Raw genomic sequence first — 21,830 nt, 5'->3', positions numbered from 1 at the left:
ATGATAAATTAAACTTCTTTTATAGGCTCCAAATGAAAATTTTACTTATAATTATGAAACAGCACACAAGAAAAATTTACTTGCAATTTTATGAATCAAAACAGAAATTATTTAGAAAAATAATCGGTTAGTATTGTTTGCTTATTTTTGGAAGCAATTGCCATTTCCATTCACATAGATTTCAGTCCATCTAATGAATTTAAATGAACATCAGTTTCATTTGATAATGTTGCAACAAAATCTTGCCAAGTGTTAATTAGCAATATGGCATTCTCGGGTGAAATTTGAGTCCTGTTTTGAGAACAGTCAGCTGCTTCTTCCTCATCACTTTGATCACCCGGGATAACTTCTGCTAAAATCTCTTCATCACTTGCACCACTGAAAACCAACACATCATTATCTAAATTTAAAAATTCATCTACGTTAAATAGAAATGATGCATTAGATGATCTTTGGAAATCACTGACAATCGAATTTAAGCCTGCCATTTTCTCCCTTAAATGCCATTGTTTTATCTGGCATGAGCTGATAAAATAAGCCAGTTTCATCAGCATTGTACACGTTTTCTGGAGAATAAGTTTTTTCAATTGTCTCTTTTTTCTCGTTGCTTCCAGGATGCAACATCATTGACTGGAGCTGACTTTTCTTCACCTGATATGATTTTAAAAACAATACCATGACGTTCTCGAAATGATGTAATCCACCCTACAATACCCCTTCACCCATTTCTACTGCTCTAATTTCCCCTAAAAGTGGCTTTTTTTCTCAGAAACAGAATATTACATACAAAGGAGATGGAAAAAAAAAATAATTTTGTTATCTCACATTCAGGCTTGATGGGGAGTCGTTTTCCAACGGTAGAAAAATCGGAATAGAACTATCAACTATCAAAAGAGGAAAAATTATCGTTGTAGACATGTTTAACTGAAAAATGGTTATCGCTATAAACAGATTAAAAATACATTGAGTAAATAGGAATTTCACCGGGACCTCAAGGAAATATCGCTATAGACAGGTTTATCGTTATAGACAGTATCGTTATACTCAGGTTTCACTGTATATATATATATATATATATGTTAGTGTCTAAATTTACAGAATGATTAATTAATGTATGTTAAACCTTCAATAAAGCTTTTTCTTGTTTACAAAGGAACAGATAATCTCAGACTTTGAATCTAGAATAATTTTCATTAGAGCAAGATTGTACAAAGCAATATATTTTTACTTTTAATATGTGTATAAATAAAAAATTTTACACCTTTCACGCCATGCTATATTAAGTGAAAAATACTCACTGTAAAAGAATTGGACTCCACATGATGATTCACGATATTTGTTAGAATCACTAAACAAGTGCACTCGAACCATCACATTAATTTCACCACGAATTCCTAACAAAAAATAATCCTTCTTTAACAATTATAATTTTTCCTTCTTACTGCAAAATAAGATTTCTGAATAATTTTAATTTATACAAGGTGAAATATATACTTATTTTAAATAAAACCAAGAAAATATTTTGTCTTTTGCACCCTGTTCTTCAACAAACCATAATAACACAGTACTTTTCTGATTGCTTAGCAATTTTGAATTTGTGGTTTGAATTTTACATTTTATTTTTATAATACACAGATACCTCTATGAGATACCTAGAAACTAAGAAAATCATCTTCTAAAGAGAGATGTCCACTAAGATATAAAAAACTTTACGAAAAAGAACATCACAATGAAAAAACTAAATGTTCTAAACAGGTTGGTTACAGATTAAATTATTCAATATGAAATAAATGAAATGAAGCTAGCGTCTTCTCATGTTATCAGTTCCATAACAAATTTTATTCTTCTAATATCAATAATAACAGTAAAATCATTTTTGAAATAAACAGATTCTCAGGTCTATAGTCCAGAAATTTGCAATGCTAATGACAAAGTAGAAAATGAGGATTTGTTAACATATCCCCATTTTCTTGGGGATAACACCTCATCATTATTATGCATCAATGTATAAATTGATTAAAGTATTGAAAACTTTGGAGTCTTTGTTTGAAGAAATAGTTGCAAAAGCTGAGGAAGTACAAAATGACACAGATGAAGGCGAAACAGAACTGAGAACAATGCCGATTTTTGTGGAAAACCTCAAAGTCATTGAAACTATGGGGAGCTTTTCTGTTTTCCTGCAAACATACAGAAAATGAACAGCAATATGCTACAAGTGTCCAAAATGTATTATTTGCATTCAGAAGAAGAAAAAATTTGGTGTTATGACCAAAATTTATAAATATTTTAAATAAATAAATTTCTTAATTAATCTTTCTTTTGCATTGTATATATTTATGCATTAAGTACATAATTTTTTCACTTAAAATTTTTTCTATAGTAATTATTTAATTTTCAAGTCTATTACTTTTTATATCACTTTTCATACATTACTTCTTTTATCACTTTTCATACATTTTTAAGTCATTATTAGGTATGTTACACTGAACAGCATTCGTCGTCTTTTTGTATCTATTTTTAAATTAATGGTCCCTTGAAAAATAAATAATTGTGGCTCTACAGTGTTTAAATAAAATAAAAATATTACCATGCATGGTATCGTATATTGGAAACCATCCAGAAAGTAAAGAGCCAGCTTCCTTACATAATAATGGGTTTAAGTCAATGTATACTTTCCCTATAGCATCGTTTGCGCTGTAGGTATCATAGTCCATCACTCTGAAATTAAATAGTACATTAAATGTAAAAGAATTCAGCAATATATGATTTAATACAATAATAACATAAAATATTTATATTAATGATTTTTTTTTAATTTAAGTGTTTAATTTTAAAATATTTAGGAACCCTGGATAACTAAACATTCATTAAATGAACTCTCAATTTTATAGAGTTAGAATGTTTCTGAAACACTTTAACGTCTCTAAAAATTTCTAACATTAAATTTCATCACTTATCTGAATTTGTTCTATAAATTTCAATATTTTTTCTTAAGCTACATTAATTTGTTTGACACAAATAAAGGAAATATAAAAATAGATAAGATTTTCATTAATGGTTTATAAGTCAAATGATTAGTTATCTAGGGAAGTACCTATCTACCAACGATAGGAAGAAATTACTAATTAAGCAAGATTCAGAATGTTTATCTTTATTTAAAATATTTGTGCCTATTTTTTTTTCTTTTAGTCTGAAAAACTAAGTGGATCATTTAAAATACAATAGCTAGTAATCCAAAATTTTTAATAACCATAAATTAGTAAATAAAAAACAGCTATAAAAAAATATTTTGTTCACTTTAAAACTTTACAATATTAGGAAAAAAACTAAAGAGTAACACCTACATTAATATAAAAAATGTTAATCAATTTAAGACAAAGAAAAATCTATATTAAGAGATTATGGTCATTAGGACTATGAACATAATTGTCTTTAATTTTTCCCAAGATTTTGCAGTAGGCTCTACAAAATATGTGTAACTGGCTTACAATTCCACAAATAAAAGCTTTGTTTTGAAAATTTGGAAGCCTTTTCTTCAGATGTCTTACATATAAACTATGCAATAAAAGAAAAATAAATTGCTTAACTTAAAGGAAGTAAATATGTAATTTAACAATATAAATTTCAATAATGAATTTATTACATAAAAAAGTAAATCATAACATAAATTTTAATATTCTTTATAAATAATTTAAAAATCAAAACCCTGGAAATGAAAAAAAAAATTTATTTTATTTATAATGTTAGATATTAAGTGGCCTTTTAAAAATAGATTATGTAGAATAAAAATGATAAACATAGTAAACAATATTCATAAACTACTTCTAAATAAACTAAATTTAAAATGTAGGTACACCTTTACAATTAAGTAGAATTTTTATGGTCTTTCAAAATAGAAAATGATTATTTACGAGGAATAATTCCCATCGTACTTTGGATTTGTTGAAACAATTATGAAAAATTATGCAATTAAAAAAATTGGTTTCATTATAAAAACATATAAACACAAAAATTTACAGAAAATACAAACCTGATTTGTAATGGCTCATCTTGTAATTCTTCATCATCAACCTAAAATCATAAATTATTTATGATTTATTCTTTAAAATAACCACTGCCCTCCTACTTAAATTTAAATACAACAAAATAATTTAAATGTTGTCAAAATGTTTCAAAAAGTAACATTACAACAACAAAAAATTTTCTACTAACATATATTCTCTTACATACTATCAGGTGAAATATTTCTGAGGAAGATTGAGAAACATTAAAAGTATAGCAAAGGTTTTAGCTAAAATATTTTTAAAATTTCTTTAAGGGTTATTAGATAGAAATAAAAAGTTCTACATACATCTCCTCAAGAAAACTTTGAAAAATCTTAGCTATGTTCTAAAACAACTAACATTGAAAAACAATAAAAACATTGTATTTAAAATATTTAGTATGTTTATATATAACATAACTATGCAAAATTTATAACAAAACACATATTTTAATGAAATAAAATGCTTTCGTGAAAACTATAATGTTGAAATCAATTAAAAGTATTTATTTTTCTTTTTATCTCAAAATAAATAAGAAGAAAATTTTGAATAAGAATTAAAATTTTTACCTAACGCTTTAACTAAGTAATTTGTGAAATCCACTATTATTATTATTATCTGAGCAAAATAATAAAAAATTCAACATCCTATAAAGCAAATTTTTAAAACTTATTGAATAAAATATATATAATATAATTTTTATGTATTTAAGATAAACCACAAAAACAAATAAAACTTAGAATTTTCAGAATATCTCCGACAGTACGAATTATAAATAAACGTAACTTTAAAGAGAAAAAATAAATATGTTAAGATAAATTTTAAAAAAAAAAAATTTATGCTGATTTTATTATTTAAAAAATTTAAAGCAAAAAGTAAAATATTAAAATATAATAGAATAATAATACACTATATATATATTGTTATTACATTATATTAAGTAAAGTACATGCTCATTCTTTTAAACCATCTCTCTTAGAGGTTTTAACAAGTTCGTGCCTTATTTTATTTTAGAATGTTCTTTCAACTAATTTACATGTTTTCATATATACTACTCTACAATAAAGAAAAACTTTCAGTTTTTAACATTTTTTTAATTAATCACATGACCTCCTAAGTTATAAAATAATTCTTTGAGTATTTCTTGAGAAATATGGAAAAAAAAGCCGAAAACTTAAGTGTTTCTTTCATTATTTTCAGGTAGTGTATTTTAGCAAGAAGAAAATATTTCTAGTCTACATGTTTTAAACACATACTTTCCTAAGAATGAGTGTTTCTAAAATATCACTAAAAAGTGACTTCTGGTTACATTCCTATTTTCATTTTTAAATCACATACTTAAGATAATTCTGAGTTTCAAACAATAATTTTCACGAATTTAATATATATATATGATTTCTCTAAAATTTAAATTAGGGTGACCCGGGGTAATTCACGATCACTCTGTTTCTGGGGTAAATAATGATCACCTAAGTTTTATTTTAAAAAAATAATTTTTTTCTAAATTTGAGACATGGACAAGAATGCTTGTACACTTTACTAAGGTATAACTACATTTACTTAATAATAGTTTCTTGTTTAATGTAACAAAATAAGTATCTTTAAACTGCTTTCTGTATTTTCCATTTCAAAGATGGGTTTCAAAAAGTGTACATTTCTGCAAAGATCTCCCTCCTTCTCTTAATAATAAATATTTTGAGTTACTTTCTTTTTCTTTGATATGAAAATAGTGTAAGCTCTTGTTTAATTGTTTCACATCTACTGTAAACATTATAATTGATGATAGGAAACTATATCAAATGTTGCCCCCTACAGATGGGGTAATTATTGATCACTGGGGTAATTCATGATCATTGTCATTTCTTTTCATAAATAGTATTAAAATAAACTAATAAATAGCTAATTGTCTTTTCTTAAGTAACAGTTCATATTTTTCAAATGAAACTATAAAATATATTTTAACTCAATTTAATCACAAAATTTGTTTTTAACCGTATGCTAGACAAATGTGTTCCACAATTTATCTTACCTTGCTTCTATCTTAATTTTATGTGTGTACATTGTTAGAATAATTTTTAAGTTTATAAATTAGCCTAATATAAATATGGTGAGAAATTATAAGCCTAAAAAGGATACAAAGCTTCTAGAAAGCAAAATTAGTTCTAGTAATTAAAATTTCCTAATTAGTAAATTTCTTTTAGTGATTGAAAATGAAAATTTCAGTGTGAGAGCTGTTGACATACCTTACTTAACTTTACACTCTCCCTTAATGAAGTTACAAAATCCAGCAAAAATAACCCATGTGGGAACTCTTTCTTATATTCCAGCAGAACATGAGAATAAGTTAGCTGCTTGCCTAAAATGTATGGCAGGATACAAAGATTTTTGGAAAATTTAAAGTGCTAACCTTTATTTTTGCTTTTTAAATAAATCGTTTTATTAGCTGCTTAAACATATATTTTTGGTTTATTTGTTTGATCTTAATGTTTTATTTGTTAATTACCACTGCATAATTATTTTTAAACAGCCCCATTATGATTAAAACTGGTGATCAGTAATTACCCCAGAAGTGATCAGGAATTACCCCAGAAAGGATCAAGAGAAGGGGTAATTCCTGATCACTAAAAATTTAAAATATTTTAAATTCTAATTAGATTTTCAAACAAAACAAGGTAGCCTGGGACTCATCTCATATAGCCTCAAACTTCCAGTAAATATTATAATTCTATCTTGAATAGTTTTCTTACAAAATAGATGTTTGCATTTTTTGATCAGGAATTACCCCAGATCACCCTACATGCTAAGGTCAATTGTAAACTTCAAAATGCAATTTTCAAAATTAATTTACAATTTTTTTTCAAAAAAAAAAAAAAAATTATTTTTCAGAGAGAAAGATGTTTTATTAAGAATTTTCTATTGTTCTTATTCATTTTCAAATAAAATTAACTTCATTGTCACCAATTATACTCATCCACAATGTTTTTAAATTTTACTTTTCATTACTCTGTTTTTGAAAAAAAGATCAAAAAATGTACATACTGTAGATAAAACAAAAATTAAAGATAAAATTTAAGATAGAACCTATTAAAGTTGGATATTAACAATCTTAGCTAATTAAAACCAAAAAATCTTCTTTTCTCCCACCCATAGCCAGCTATCTTAATTAAACCCAAAATTTACAATACACATTATTAATCATTATCTCCGCAATGACCTTAAACATAAATCAATGTAATAAACACATTATATCATATGAGAATAATAGGCTCCATAACTGGCAAAGGTTGCCTACATATTACTTAATTGATTTATTAATATATCTAACTTCACTTTGAACAACTAGGATTGATTAAAGCCAGTTTAGATAGTTAAATGAAGTATACTGGACATTTTTCAGTTTCTAACAAAATATGATTGATGATAGCTACTTTTTAATCGATTAAACAAATGTTTATCTTTCATTTATGATTTATTTACAAAAATTTAAAATATTTACTTCAAATCGAAACCATTCAGAATTCCACTCTGGGTTCAGAGAATGCCGAAACACTTCTGTCTTGTAGGTTGTATTGCTTAACTTAATCTAGAATAAGAAAATCCACAGTAAAAATTATCATACTAACAAAATTACTTTGAGTGATAAATTTTAAAAAAATTAAGCCTGTTTTACTTCAACAAATGCATCACAGGTGTCGCTTGCTCTGTCCATTACAGGAAGATTTCTCCCCGCAACTATCCGAACTTTGACTTTTCCAGGCATAATTTATCCCAGTTTTAATCTATTTTAAACATAAAACAATTAATTTATCATTTATATATTTATCTAAAAAAAATATAATAAATTACCAAATAAAGTAAATCATAATAAACTGATTAAATTTTTTCCAAGACAAAATTGATTTGACTGATTATTCCAAGTGTTCCGATTCGGTATTATCAGCTTGATTTTTATTTAGCATAAAAATATTTACCATACCACAAAATAATTACTATTGCACAAAATAATTCACAAATCCAGATATCCAGCAACTATCCGAACTTTGATTTTTTCCAGGCATAACTTATCCCAGCTTTAATCTATTTTAAAATAAGTATAATTAAATTTTCATTATATATAATATCTAAAAAAATATAGTAAATTACCAGATAAAGTAAATCATACTAAACTGATTTAATTTGTTCCAAGACAAATTGATTTGACTGATTATTCTAACTGTCCCGATTTGGTATTATCAGCCTGATTTTTATTTAGCATAAAAATATATATCATACTACAAAATAATTACTATTGCAAAAAATAATTCACAAATCCAGATAATGTAATAATGTTAATTCATAGAACTGAATTATACTGTTAAACTTTGATTCAAATAAAAGCTTATAAACTATAAAATTATATGCATAATAACAAGATGCAATTGTTAACAGGTAAAAATAATAAAGAAGTAAAAATGAATTGAATTTCATTTCAACAGAGCTTATTTATTAAATTGCAGAAAGACAATCTATAAATTCTCAATTTCTTACACTTTATAGCCTATATTTAGCTCAATAAATACTTATTTCTTATATATGAAAATTACAATTAATTTGTTCCATATAGAAAAAAAATTCAACTTGTGCATCAAACCAAATCAAACTCAATAATTCAATTCCCTTCCATTCCTTTAAATAAATAAAAAAATCCAATTACTTTCTAATGAAAGAAATTCTAAATATTTATACCAATACAAAATTCCAAAACTTTGTAAGGGATTAACATGTCTAATAAAACAATCAAATGAAAAGTATGCAAATTTATTGTATACATACATGGTAAACTTTCTTACAGTATAATAAATTTAGTAGCTCAGTAATTTTATAAATTTATGCTGCAGCAGTAACTTAGAAGGTATTTCACCTACATTAAAAAATATCAAATAACCACATTGTAAAATTAAGTTAGCACGAACCAACTTTTTAAAATGACGGTAATTTCTATTTATTTATTTTTAGAATGGTTTTGTTTTTAAAGACTGCAGTGTGTCATGGCCGCAGTGAACGAAGAACAACAGCATACAGTTTAAAAGGAAAATAAGTCATATAATTTTTAATGATTTCTTACAAAGCTAAAATAGAAGCTTATAATTTTTATTCTCTGGAAAACACCTGAATATTTTTACTTTTCAAGATTATTCCATTGTAAAAAAATAATCGCGCAAATAATTTATATAACTTTAACTGTGATGTAAACACATGTGTTGTTTATTTACATTTTTTCTCCGGTTCTTGATTGCTGTTAGATAAGACTTGCTGTCTATTGCTGAAAATAACAAAAGTTTTTAGAATAAAAAGAACAATCAGCCTCATTTAAATATTTTGGAAATTGTTGTTTATATGAATATAACTAATTAGTTTTAAATATAATTTCCCATATAATCTAAACCCCTCTATTAATTTTAATAAATTCAATTATAGTTTCGAACATTAAACTTTCTCACTGCCTCACTCATTGTAGATTGCATTTTTGAACTTTCGTTGTATTAAACTAGTAATCAGTTATCTGGATGTTAATTTCAAGAATATTGTTAAGCAAGATAGTTATGCCTCCCGCGAAATTTGACCTGTTGGTTTTAGGTGGTGGCTCAGGAGGGATTGCTTGTGCTCGTAAAGCTGCAGAACTTGGAGCGAAAGTGGGACTTATTGAAAAAGGTCGGATCGGTGGAACTTGTGTAAGTGAATAGATGTATTATCATGTTCCACCGACTTACATTTCAAAATCTTATTAAGATTTTAAGTGAAAATCTTAAAGGCTAAAATAATACACTCCTAGTTAACGAATATAACTCATATTTTTTAACAAAGCTGCAATTAAGCGGAAGTATTTTCTTATCATGTATGTTTCGAGTTTTCCGTTTCTCTAACTGCAATCTAAGAGGGCAAGTGGATTTTAAACTTGCAAATTTTGAAAAGAAAAAACATGTAGATGTTTGCCAGCTTCGAGTTATACCCTTCCAATTGGCGCGAAGTTTTCCTTATCGTGATCTGTCGCAGAGCAATCGTCACATCTTGACAACTTTCTAGTTGCAGTTTACGAGAAACTGTAAAGAACAGCACAGAAAAGGACCAACTTGAAGAGTATAACTCATAACCACCCCCGGGTAAACCTCTGCATGTTATTTTTTCTTTTTAATTGGAATTTTAAAATTTATTTGGTGTTTTAGCTATTGTAGTTATAATGCCATATATGTAAATAACCCCAACTTGGTCCCCATCTGGAATGCTTTTATAGTTTTCCCTGCTCTCGCCAACTACAATCAAATAAGATGAAAATATGTAAAGGATATTCATCTTTTTTACATGCAAAACGTTTAAATACAAAAATTTGTAGAAGTTTTCCTGGGTAGGTGCTGCATGTTATACACCCTTCAATTAGCCTCTTTCTGTTTTGTTTTTCTCTCCTATCATTGCCCAGTTATTACTAAAACCTAGCAAATGCAGGAACTGTTTTTAATTTAAAAGACTTGAAAAAATGTCACAAATATATATCATTGTTTTTCACAATTATATTTACATTTATGTTACTTTAACATTAAGGCATATCATATAGGGTTTTCTAACTGATTCAAGCCTATCATCCTGCACAGATTACCCTGAATGGAGTGTACGTTTTACAAGATAGGAGCATTTGGATACAGAGTCAAAGATCCATGCTTTGATTCGAGCAAGAAGCATATGAATGTCTCTCCTGCACTTCTTTAAATTAATGACCCAGGCTCACAACTCTTTCACTCCTTGCCAGGAAGAGCATCAGTACATTAGTTTGCTTTGTTATATAGTTTCTTTGACATAGCAAACAAACCTGGGTATAAACCAATGATAAGACCCCAACCGCCTTGGAATGCTGCTTAATTTCTTGTCCCAAACCTAAAGTAGAGGAAAAGCTAGTGGTTGACCTGTCCAACTTTCTTGTACATTGCAAGGGGTTTGCGATGTCAACTAGATGAAGCTTCTTTTCCCACCCTGGTTGGAAAATGTACAACTTTTTCTGTGGTGGTGACCAGAAATTTCATGATTCGATCCCAGCTGTCAGCCAACAAACATCTTCCCGCACTCTTCCACATAATTAAAAACTATAAGAAATTAACTTATGTTGTGCTTTTGTAATTAAATTATATTTTTTATTATTAAAAAGGTTAATATTTTTTTATCTTGTGAATAGGTTAATGTTGGATGTGTTCCAAAAAAAGTGAGCTTCAACTATGCTGCTCTGATAGAAAGCTTAAAGTTTATGCCAGACTATGGTATCTCTGTGGATGTCAAATCTATAGACTTTGGGTGAATATTTTTAGAATTCTATATTTTAACCAGAGTTAATTAACAATTTAAAAAGAAAACTTCCTTGTTTAATTTTTATGCTTAAATCTGTAATACTTAGGATTTTTTGTTTCTATTAAATTTTTGCTTACAACTGATGTAACAAATGTACTAGAATAACAGACTTCCCCTTGCAGAGTGTAAAAGGATTTATTTAAATGTAAAAACATTTTCAAATTAATAATCTATCAAAACTAAAAATCCTCTTATGTAATTCATTTTTATAGGTTTTAATGAGGAACTGTTTAATTAATGGTTATCTGACTGTTAAAAAGCCTATACATTCTTAAATCTATGTATTGACACAATCATAATTTGAATTTAAAAGGAAAATGTTATTGAAGTTGTCACAAAAAAGTATTTTAACTTTCTGTTTGACTGAAAAGAAATTATCTAAGGATTCTTAAAGTAATAATGTGAAGTCCTCTGTCGGTCTTTTCGTAAATTGCCATAATAATATATTTATACTATGTATCATACATGGCATAGATTTAGTGCCATGAGATACATCAAATAGATACATTCATATCAAAAAGTAAACAAAGTTAATATATTTTCTACTCCAATAAATGGTAAGCCATTTTTTTTTTTTAGTGTTTCTTGTTTATTTTTGTGCATTACATACAGCATTTATTTTTGATAATTTTGGCTGACTGAGATTTAACGGACATCCTGACTTAACCCTTTGATGCAGATTTGACACTGGTATGCTTTTTATATATATATATATATACACATTTTCTGACATTCTGATTGCAAACAAAAATATTTTTTGGTATTTTTTAATTATGAGAAGCAGTCTAATAGTTACTAAAAGAAATCTGTTAGATTATCGGAAATATATTTGTACTAAAATACCTAAAAAACTAGGATTTTTTTTCATTCACATCCAAAAAATTACATGTGTAATTTATTTTGAAATTAAATTAAAGAAATTTCTTTGATGAATAACTGTTTGTCTTAGATCTAAATATAATTGCAAATAAGAACAAATTTTTTTTCACATGAAATTTAAGTTTATATTTTCTCTTACAGCAAAGATCAGTTTCTCTTCAACTTACTTTTCAGAAAAATTGACCTTTAGAAAATAAATTTCCCTTCATTTTTACTCAGAGTTGTAATGCTTAAAAATTTAAACAGAATTTTCTTTTAAAAAAAGGTTAAAATATTAGACAATCTGTTTTTGTGTAAAAACTCAATAATATCTATTACTCCAATTTAGAAAGTTCATAAGATGTAACTTATCTATACTTGTCCATTTTGCCAAAATACCTTCTGTGTATTTTTTTTTTTTATTATTATTATTTTGCTACTTTAATATTATAAAATTAACTTTAATGAAGATAAAAGGGAATTCATCTTACAGAAACATCTACTTCAGATTAATCCTCATTGATTTTTTTTTATTGTATTTTCCTCTTTGCTTAATTTCTTTACTTTATTATTTCTTAACTTTTACATTTCTAAAATAAAAATAAATAATTTTCGTATATGCTTCTTTTATTTCCGTAACAATAAATAGTGTTCTACCATCCATAAATAAGTTTCATTGCACTACAAATATTTCAACTTTCTTTAGAAAATTTAAAACAAAAAGAGATGCTTATGTACAAAAGCTGAATGATATCTATTTCTCAAATTTAGAAAAGGTACGACACATAATTTATCTATTGTTAACAAATTTTTTCAAAGTTTGCTTGCCCAGGGTTTTAGTTCTTTTTATTTTTATAGAGTGGAATTATTTTTATTGAAGGTAAAGGAGAATTTGTTTCAAGCAATACTATTAATGTCAATGGTCAGCAATTCTCAGCTGAGCATATTGTTATAGCAACCGGCGGTAAACCATCGTTTCCAAAAATATCAGGTATATTTTTGTCTTTTTTTTATTTTCTAAATATTATTTAAAACTGCTGATTTAAATTGTTTAAATATAGTTGTAAGTAGCATATTAAATGACTAAAGAGTCACACAATTAAAAACTGTAAAATGACATTGTGTACAAGCTGTAGCTTAATTCATGTTAACTTTTTATTTTGAAGTTTAAAAAATTATTCGTTTACAAATGAAACCAACAAATAAAGTTATTTTTTTTTATACAAATATGTAAATTTTTAACATAATAAACAATGTGATTTTGATATAGAATATGTTTGTGTTATTGATAACTGTAAAATAATTTTTTGTGTAATTTGCAGCTTTGTTTGCAAATTGTTTGTGAAGAAATTGTTTATTTATAAATAATATAAGCTGATGAAATTCAAATGAATTATGTATTAAGGTTTTCTTTCTTTTTTTTATTATTATTTGTAAAAATATCGTTAATATATTCTTTAAATAAACATCAATTTACAACAGATTTATCCAAAATACTAATGATTTTAGGTGCCGAATTTGGAATTACTAGTGATGGATTTTTTGAACTTGAGAGTCTACCTAAGTAAGTTTGAAATTAATTTAAAGAGATTTAACAATGTACTTTCTTATACTTATGCTCTGAAGTAAATGAACATATGCAAGTTTGAAAAATTATATCGTGATCATACACAGTTACTTCCAAACGTATATCAACTATTTATTCCAATGCTTCATCTTATTTTCATTAAAATGGCTCTTTAAGATATTATAAGCAATTATGTGTCATTTAAAAAAATCATTAAGTTATATTGAAACTTAGGTGCTATTAAAACTTAGCAATTTTTAAAATTCATAAGTGTAACATTTAACAATTTATCAGTAAACATAATAAACATAAATTATTCAGCAAAATTATTAAAATTTATAGTTATTATTGCATATAATGTGGTATTACTGTAACTTCTGTTTATATATTATCAGTCCATTGGCATAACTAGGTAGAGAATTGAGTGAGTCTGGCCAACCCTAAAAATTCAATTATCACCATTGAAATATTTTACTTCATCAATTTCAGTTTTATACCACATATATAAAAAAAATCACTATATACATATAATATGGATAGTTGGGATCAACTGAGAGGCCATGCCCCGATCTACAAAAACTTTCTTTTTGCTGCACTGCCTTTGTTACAAGATTACAAGAAAAGTATAATATATCTATATAGATATAATATAAGTCTAGAGGTAAAAAAGGCAACACTGTTTGAAACATTTAATTTTATGACTCCCTGTAGCAAAAATTCATTCATAAGAATTATGTGATTAATCAATTTCCTAATTCATTTTACTATGAATTATGATTAATACTTTTAACATTCACAAATCATTTTACAGCTAACATATTTTCATTATTATAATATAATATAAATCCTATTTTGAAATTCATTTATTAAAGCAGTTTAAAAATCATTTGCAGTGTCTTGGTGTTGATTTACGTACATTGCGATTTGTATTTATAGCTCTTACTAATGCTTTTTAAATCACTCAACCTATGAATTACACACAATCAGTTTTGCTTATAATAGAAAATCATGATTTAGGTTTAAAATAATTTCTAATGAAATCTCACATAATCCCAGATAGTTGTACTCATACACATTGTAGTATTAACTAAAGCTCAAGTTTGAATTTATACTTATTTTAGTAGTTTAAAAATCTTTTTGAAATTTAGAATATCTCTGCATAAAAAATAAAAAAAAATTATATTTTGGAATAATTACATATTTTATTGTTAGGTCAATTTTAGTTTCTGGAGCTGGATATATTGCAGTGGAATTATGTGGTATTTTAAAAGCTCTTGGATCTGATGTTTATCTTGCAATTAGGGGAGAAAAGGTAAGACAAAGATGTATTAAGTCATAAGTGTAACTGTTAAAGTTTGTAAATGAAAAAATAATGAGTTTTTATGTTTCTAATTTTGAAAGAAGTAACTAAAAGAAAATGCTGATTTTCAATGTGTTAGTTCACATAATGCAAAATAACTTTTTAATTTTGGACCTTAATTTTCCTCTGGCGAAAAGCATTCACATTTCATCCATTACATTTTTAATGTTTGTTTGTTTTTTTTAACTGAAATGATATTTGTGCTTTGATGTATTTATAAGTGTTAAATGTGATGCGTGACTTTTTTTAAAGGAAAATAATTAAAGTGAGAAAATATAATTTTTTATGCTATAAATGTTTCTATGTACTCTCAGTTTCATTGTTAAAACTCATTCCAAGACATGTATTTCTTTTTTCCTTTTCCTCTTTGTCACTGTTTTTACCTATAAATTAAACATTTTTTGAAATATTTTAATCTGTCTTCATTTTTTATATACAAATTATTTTCTTTTTCGACTTTTTTTTTTTTGAAATACTATTTCTAATGTGACATAACACTTATACTTTTAGGTACTTCGTACTTTTGATAATATCATAAGTGATGTGCTTACAGAAGAAATAAAAAAATCGGGTGTCCATCTATTAACCAATTCCTTGGTAAGTACATAATCTAAATTAATTTGTATTTTAAAATTATTGATGAAATTTGTTATTTTTTCAGATATCAGAAAGGTATTATTTTATCTCATAATTACAATAGGCTTTGAGCATATCGTAATTGTGACAGAAAAATAGAATAACGAAAAATGCCTCCTCCCACAATTACCTAGTTAGAAAAACAGCTGGTTCCAACATTTCTTATTTTTTACTAAGCCAGATAGTCGAGAGCTTACTGTATTTCAAAACTAAAATATTGCTAACAGTAATAATTAGATAAGAACTAACATCTAAATATCTTTTCCTAAACTGTTTTTTTCTATTTAAATTATGATTTTATTACTGCCATTATTTATACCAACGTTTATAAGTATCACTCAACAAAAGAGACTAAAAATGTTTATTTAAAAAATATTGTTAAAAAAATTCTATTTAATTATTTCTAACTATCATAATAATTAGACAAGAATTAACATTAATATTCTTTTCATAAATAAATCAAAAGAAGTAAATTATTATGATTATATTTCTGTCTTTATTTAAACCCATGTGCAAAAGTGTCACTAAAAATGTTTTTTTTTTTTTTTAAATTTTGATAAATGTTAAGATATTCATAAATATTTTCAATTATGTGAACTGAAATTTTATTTTAGATATTATATCCGTTTTCATTATGAAACATTCTACGAAAAATGTTTAAAATAACTGCTAGGTACATGTTATAAGTTGTACAATGCAAAATTTGAATTCTCCTCAACAAAAAGCTACTTGATTTTTCCTTATACTTACATCTCAAGAACTGTTTAACATATTTGCTTCACTTCTTGTGTTTTAGCATTGAAAAAAAATATGCTAACATTACTTGACTTTATTTATTGCGAAGTTTAAGGGGTGTCATTTTCTTTGATTTGATTTTACATAAACTCCTGTAGTAAGAAATGTGTAAAGTAGTTATTCAACATGTTTTTTTTTACCTACTTAATATTAATAGTTAATCGCCCTAAGGCTGAAACATTCTGTTTTTGAGCTTATTATCTCCTTTCAAACCTGTAAAAAATGCTGAATTTCTTAGTGCAATTCGGGAAAATATTACTCTTTTAAATGCAATATTTCATTTAATTTGTTTTCATAAAAATTTTATTTTAATGCTGTCTGATATACTTGAACAGTATAATCAAAATAATACTTGAGCTGTGCTTAGAAATATTATAAAACTAGGGAAAATTCTAACTTCAAAGAATTCATTGCATGTAATGTTTTTTAATAAACTTTTCAAATTAATGAAATTAATGTTTAAAATATCTATTAAAAAATAGCTTTTTAGTTTAATTGATGAAATATGTCTAATATTAAAAGATAACTCAAATGATCTTTTTCAAAAATTAGTGATGAAGAAATTTGCTTTCTTCTCAAAATATCCTTTGTGTAAAATTGATGGCATTTTTTCTGAATTAAAATGATTGTTTATTGCTGGACACATTTCCTAAATCGACTGCAATATGAATTTTTCTTAACATCCCCTTACCAAATCAAAGGTAGACCCTGACTAAGGTGGGTTGATTGTGTTAATAAGGGTTTCAAAGCACTGAGATTGAAAAACTGGAATACCCTGCCAAGAAAGAAAGCAAAATGGAAAAAGGTTTTAAAGAAGGCCTGGCTCACAAAGGGATGTTGAGTCAATATAGATAAAGAAGAAAATGAACCTTACCTAATACAGACTTTATTCAGCTCGGTAACAAAAATACTCCCTCATGAAAGTCTAAAATATCCAGAGACTATATATATATTATAACTGTCGTTGAACAGCCGAACCAATTTTTTTTGGGTTTGTGACTACTGATGTTCAACTCTGTAGCCTTGTAATTTTGAACCCAATCCTGAAGACAAAGAAACTCCTGGTACAAATTTGCCTTCATGGAGAACTTTTTGATGGAACTAACCCGTATTTGTATTAGGTGGAAAGGAAGATCGCGAGAACCACCCACGGTTAGCCTGACGACAAAAGGACTCTAAACCATGATTCGTCTACCACTGGGGATATTTCACGTTCGCACTGTGGTTGGTGCAAGCTGGATTCGTATCGACAAGCCATTACTGGGATTCGGGGGGAAATAACTCCCCCCGCCACATAATCTGAGTCCGACTTCTGCTATGGAAACAAGAATAGCGCATTTCAAAGGGGGTGGCTTCTCTTAACTCTAGGGCTAACACAATAGACCGAAAAAAAGATTCTCTTTCTCTCGCCGACCTGAGTCGAAACCTGTCCTAAACAGTGACCCCACACCCCTACTTGAAATAGCTATACTTCGTTACCATAGTCTCTGCCACAAGTTCAGACAAATGGCTGGGGGAGTTCTTACTTTAGACAAACTAAATATAAATGGATTTTTTTTTTAATTTTGTATGTTTAGTTTTAGTGTTCCATATCAATTCAAAACTACTGTGCATTAATTTGCTTTAATTCAGTTTGAAGTTTGCTCCATGAAGTGGACAGCTTTGAAAACAAATAACAGTATTTTAAACAAAACAATTTTTTAGTTTATGCTTTTTAATTTTATGTGCATAGGCTTTTTCTTTTAATTATCATTTTCTTTAATTAGGTAAAGTCTGTAGAAAAAACCTCTCATCATAAAAGAGTTATCTTCTCCGATGGTAACTCTATTGATGTAGAGTGTGTCATGTGGGCGATTGGACGGCAACCAAATATTGATTTAAATCTTGATAAAGCTGTAAGTTATGTTTTCTTTTTTTTACATATTGTGTTCATAAAATAATAATGGAATTCAAAATTGTTGTAATAGTTTCAGGACAAGGTACTGCACAGCAATGAGTAAAATTAAAGATAACATTCCTTTCTTAGATTTTCATACATCTCAAGACATTAATCTTTTCTTTTTAACTTTCCAATATTTTGGTTTTGATACAAAATATCAGATTTTAATTATTCAAGTTAAAAATTTTATCTATTTGAAAGAAAGAATTACTTTTTTTATTTTGTTTCTTTGTCAATTCAATTATTTTTGGTTGTGTATTGAAATAGACTAAATTATTTTTGAGATCTACATCAAACACTACTCAACAGATAGGAAACTTTTAACATCAAATTGTGTTATTCTTTTAATTTTATAATTTATCATATTTATTTCAAAAGTGCAATAATTTAAAGCCCTACCAATATTTTATGAACATACTGTAAAGTTTTTGCACTATAATTTCCACTCAATATTTCCAAATACTGACTTGAAACTAGATAAAACAAGAAGTCAATTTAATTTTTTTCTTGTATTTTATAGATTTTTAAGATTTTAATATTGAATGCAAAGTATTGCTCTTTGATTCTTTTAGAATATTGATCTTGATGATTCTGGACACATTAAAGTGGACGCTGATCAAAATACAACTGAAAAGGGAATCTACGCTCTTGGGGATGTGTGCGGAAAATGGTTACTAACACCAGGTTGAAATTTGCAATTTTCAAATAAGCTATGTTGTTAAATTATCTATACATTTTACATTAGAATGCAGGACTCGGTGTGGATCGCTTTTATCAAAGTCACTATTTTTAAGGCTTTGTCACTTATCTCACCTTTTTTTTGCGTATCACATATTTTTCCCCTTTCCAATGAAAAGAAAGATTTCCCATTTACCCTTTCATCGAACTCACAAAATTATGGTTCACCTGCACTAGTCAAGAACAAGTCATCCAAGTGGGTGGGACATAGAAAAGGATTGAGAAATGGACTTTCAAATTAATACCTCTTGAAATGTTTTTTTTTTTTTAATGATGCGCACTTGAGTCTATTTCCCATTGGCCTCAAAAATGCCAGAATTGCTGCTCTCTTATTGTTACCCTGTAGGCACCAGTGGCCGAGCCACGAGGTCTGGAGTAGTGTTGCCCACGTTATACTACCACAAACCCATTTAAAGGGCCGGTTGTATTCACACAATCACACAGAAGAAAGGACCTAGAACACAGAGAGAGAGAAAATTACTTCCATGTCTACGGTGGGATTCAAACCCACAACTTCGGACCCCGTATTCCAGTACAGTATCCACTAGACCAGTGATCAGCTACCTCTTGAAATGTAAGACTGACAATAAATTTTTACGAGGAACGATTTTATAAATCTTTCAGTTTCTTATCTGCTGTGGAACTGCCAGGACATGAAATTTTGTGTATTTCTGCTCGAATTTGAGTGATCTCTTTTCGGAATGCAATTTCACGTTTTGAGATGTTTTTTAATTTTTATGTTAGTTGTTAATTCAAATTTTTTTCAGTCCTTTCCATTTGGTTTTTTAAATTGTGCTGTTTTTTATACCATGTTACGACTAGGACTGGGCGATATAAGAAATTTTATATCGTGATGCATCGTCAGTTTTGCATCGCGATATAGTATTTTTGAAATTCATTTACTTGTAAAGCGCAGAAAGTCAGATTTCTATCAAAACTTCATACTCAGATTGATTTAAATCAATTTATGAATTTGATGTATATGTTTTGCTTGATAAAGATATTGTTATATTTTCTAAAAATGATCGCGCAAATAACGAAAGATTTCTTAGTTTAAAAATAAATAATAAAAAAAGAAAGAAAATTGAAATTTATCAATATATTTACCTAATAATATAGAAAGAAAATTTAAAAAACAAGTTCGTTAAAAATTATTTGTATGCTTAAAACAATGTGCTAAATAAATTAAACAAAAAAAACACTATTTTTTATCATTATTACTTCACATAAATAATAAAGTTAAATTGAATAATTACCAAATTGTGAACGAAAAAACAAAGTAGGGTTTAATTCCTTAAAAATAAAAACAAAAGAATTATGATATTCGATAATACATTCAACTGACAATATTGAAAGAAAATTAAAAAACACGATTATACTCTTTAATAAAACGAAGTGCTAAATGAGTTTTAAAAAAAGAAGTCGTAATCGCAAACATTACTAATTTTTTTGAATAAACAAAGTTGATTGACTTATGTCTAAATTCAAAAGAGCAAAAATAAGTTTTGTTATAATTTTATTTATAAAAATGAAAACAACTAAAGATTTATAAATTTAAAATCAGTAATAAAAACCCATTAAATTATTATTTTATCCAAAAAGTTTTTAATAAATTAAAATAAAGTAAAAAATAGCCTAACAAATTTAATTACTTTTTAATTTAATTCTTTATGGGCACCTTAAATTAGATTTCCGTTTGTAATAAATTCAATCTTGTAAAATAATACTGAAACATATAATATCAAAATTAATTTTTACATTTAAAGATAAAAAAGAAAGTTTTGTTTCAAAAAAAAAATTTACCTAATTAAATAAGAAACACTTCTTTATATATTCTTTTCAATAATAGGTTACGTTCAGAACAAGGTAACGATGGCGATTACAAAAAGTCCGTCCCACTGAAAATAATCTACAAGAAACGATATCAAGTCGCGACAAAGAAGAGGAAAAAACTAAGAGGTGCGGAAACGAACATGCGAGATCACGATATATGTTCTCAAAACTGATTCTGATTCTACCGCTCATCAATCAAGGCCGTTTCAATATAACGATACGTACATCGTCTTCCCCAGCGCGAGTTGGCATCGGAACGTAAGAGATCCTTGCGTGTCTTGTATCGCTATATCGTATATCGTTCGTCTTCTTTACTCGACGGCTTAAATCAGATTTCTGATGCATCGCCTGGAATGAAAGTCGCTGTATCGGCCTGCCGATACAGGCGTTAAATCGATATGTCGTGATATATCGATCTATAGCCCAGTCCTAGTTACGACACACAAATTTTAAATTTCAATTATCCCTTTTGAGGATTTAATTTCATCATAAATCTACTTCGTTTTATAATCGTTTTGTCAATCATTTCCACATGCTTATTTTTTTAGTTATAAAGGTAAATGAAGTATAGTATGTTAATTCTTCTTACCAATGAAATTTGTAGATAGAAATTCATTTGTCTTTCTCCCCTTAGTTATTATTTTTTATGATTTTCTTGTATTTTGTATCAAAAAGTATATTAATTTTTGA

At 27.0% G+C, this 21,830-nt stretch overlaps 2 protein-coding genes across 10 annotated transcripts in view; one reads left to right on the top strand and one right to left on the bottom strand.

The window, feature by feature from the left end:
• The window catches only part of LOC107437218 (C2 domain-containing protein 5), a 56,149-nt gene extending 47,054 nt beyond the window's left edge, over positions 1-9,095 (bottom strand). For 3 of the 6 annotated variants that reach the window (XM_071181677.2, XM_071181676.2, XM_071181679.2), the window contains exons 1-6: positions 8,856-9,092; positions 7,714-7,822; positions 7,540-7,626; positions 4,031-4,071; positions 2,588-2,718; positions 1,299-1,394 (exon numbers count right to left, since the gene is read on the bottom strand). In XM_071181677.2, coding sequence (XP_071037778.1) covers positions 1,299-1,394; positions 2,588-2,718; positions 4,031-4,071; positions 7,540-7,626; positions 7,714-7,803 — 445 coding nt within the window. In that variant the 5' untranslated portion in view covers positions 7,804-7,822; positions 8,856-9,092. Of the gene's footprint in view, positions 1-1,298; positions 1,395-2,587; positions 2,719-4,030; positions 4,072-7,539; positions 7,627-7,713; positions 7,823-8,855 lie in introns of all 6 variants that reach the window. The other 3 variants (XM_043053012.3, XM_043053009.3, XM_087161855.1) reach the window with 3 other exon arrangements.
• Positions 9,096-9,270: 175 nt separating this feature from the next.
• The window catches only part of LOC107437221 (glutathione reductase, mitochondrial), a 30,728-nt gene continuing 18,168 nt past the window's right edge, over positions 9,271-21,830 (top strand). The window contains exons 1-9 of one of the 4 annotated variants that reach the window (XM_016049150.4): positions 9,271-9,754; positions 11,245-11,360; positions 12,979-13,048; positions 13,131-13,263; positions 13,782-13,836; positions 15,052-15,151; positions 15,710-15,796; positions 18,397-18,525; positions 19,142-19,253. In XM_016049150.4, the coding sequence (XP_015904636.2) occupies positions 9,590-9,754; positions 11,245-11,360; positions 12,979-13,048; positions 13,131-13,263; positions 13,782-13,836; positions 15,052-15,151; positions 15,710-15,796; positions 18,397-18,525; positions 19,142-19,253 (967 nt within the window). In that variant the 5' untranslated portion in view covers positions 9,271-9,589. Of the gene's footprint in view, positions 10,184-11,244; positions 11,361-12,978; positions 13,049-13,130; positions 13,264-13,781; positions 13,837-15,051; positions 15,152-15,709; positions 15,797-18,396; positions 18,526-19,141; positions 19,254-21,830 lie in introns of all 4 variants that reach the window. The other 3 variants (XM_043053014.3, XM_043053015.3, XM_016049151.4) reach the window with 3 other exon arrangements.

Source organism: Parasteatoda tepidariorum, chromosome 4 (assembly GCF_982258835.1).
Source record: "Parasteatoda tepidariorum strain Cologne lab strain chromosome 4, Ptep-v5.0, whole genome shotgun sequence".
NCBI classification, from domain to species: domain Eukaryota; kingdom Metazoa; phylum Arthropoda; class Arachnida; order Araneae; family Theridiidae; genus Parasteatoda; species Parasteatoda tepidariorum.
This window is presented reverse-complemented; position numbering and strand designations above follow the sequence as displayed.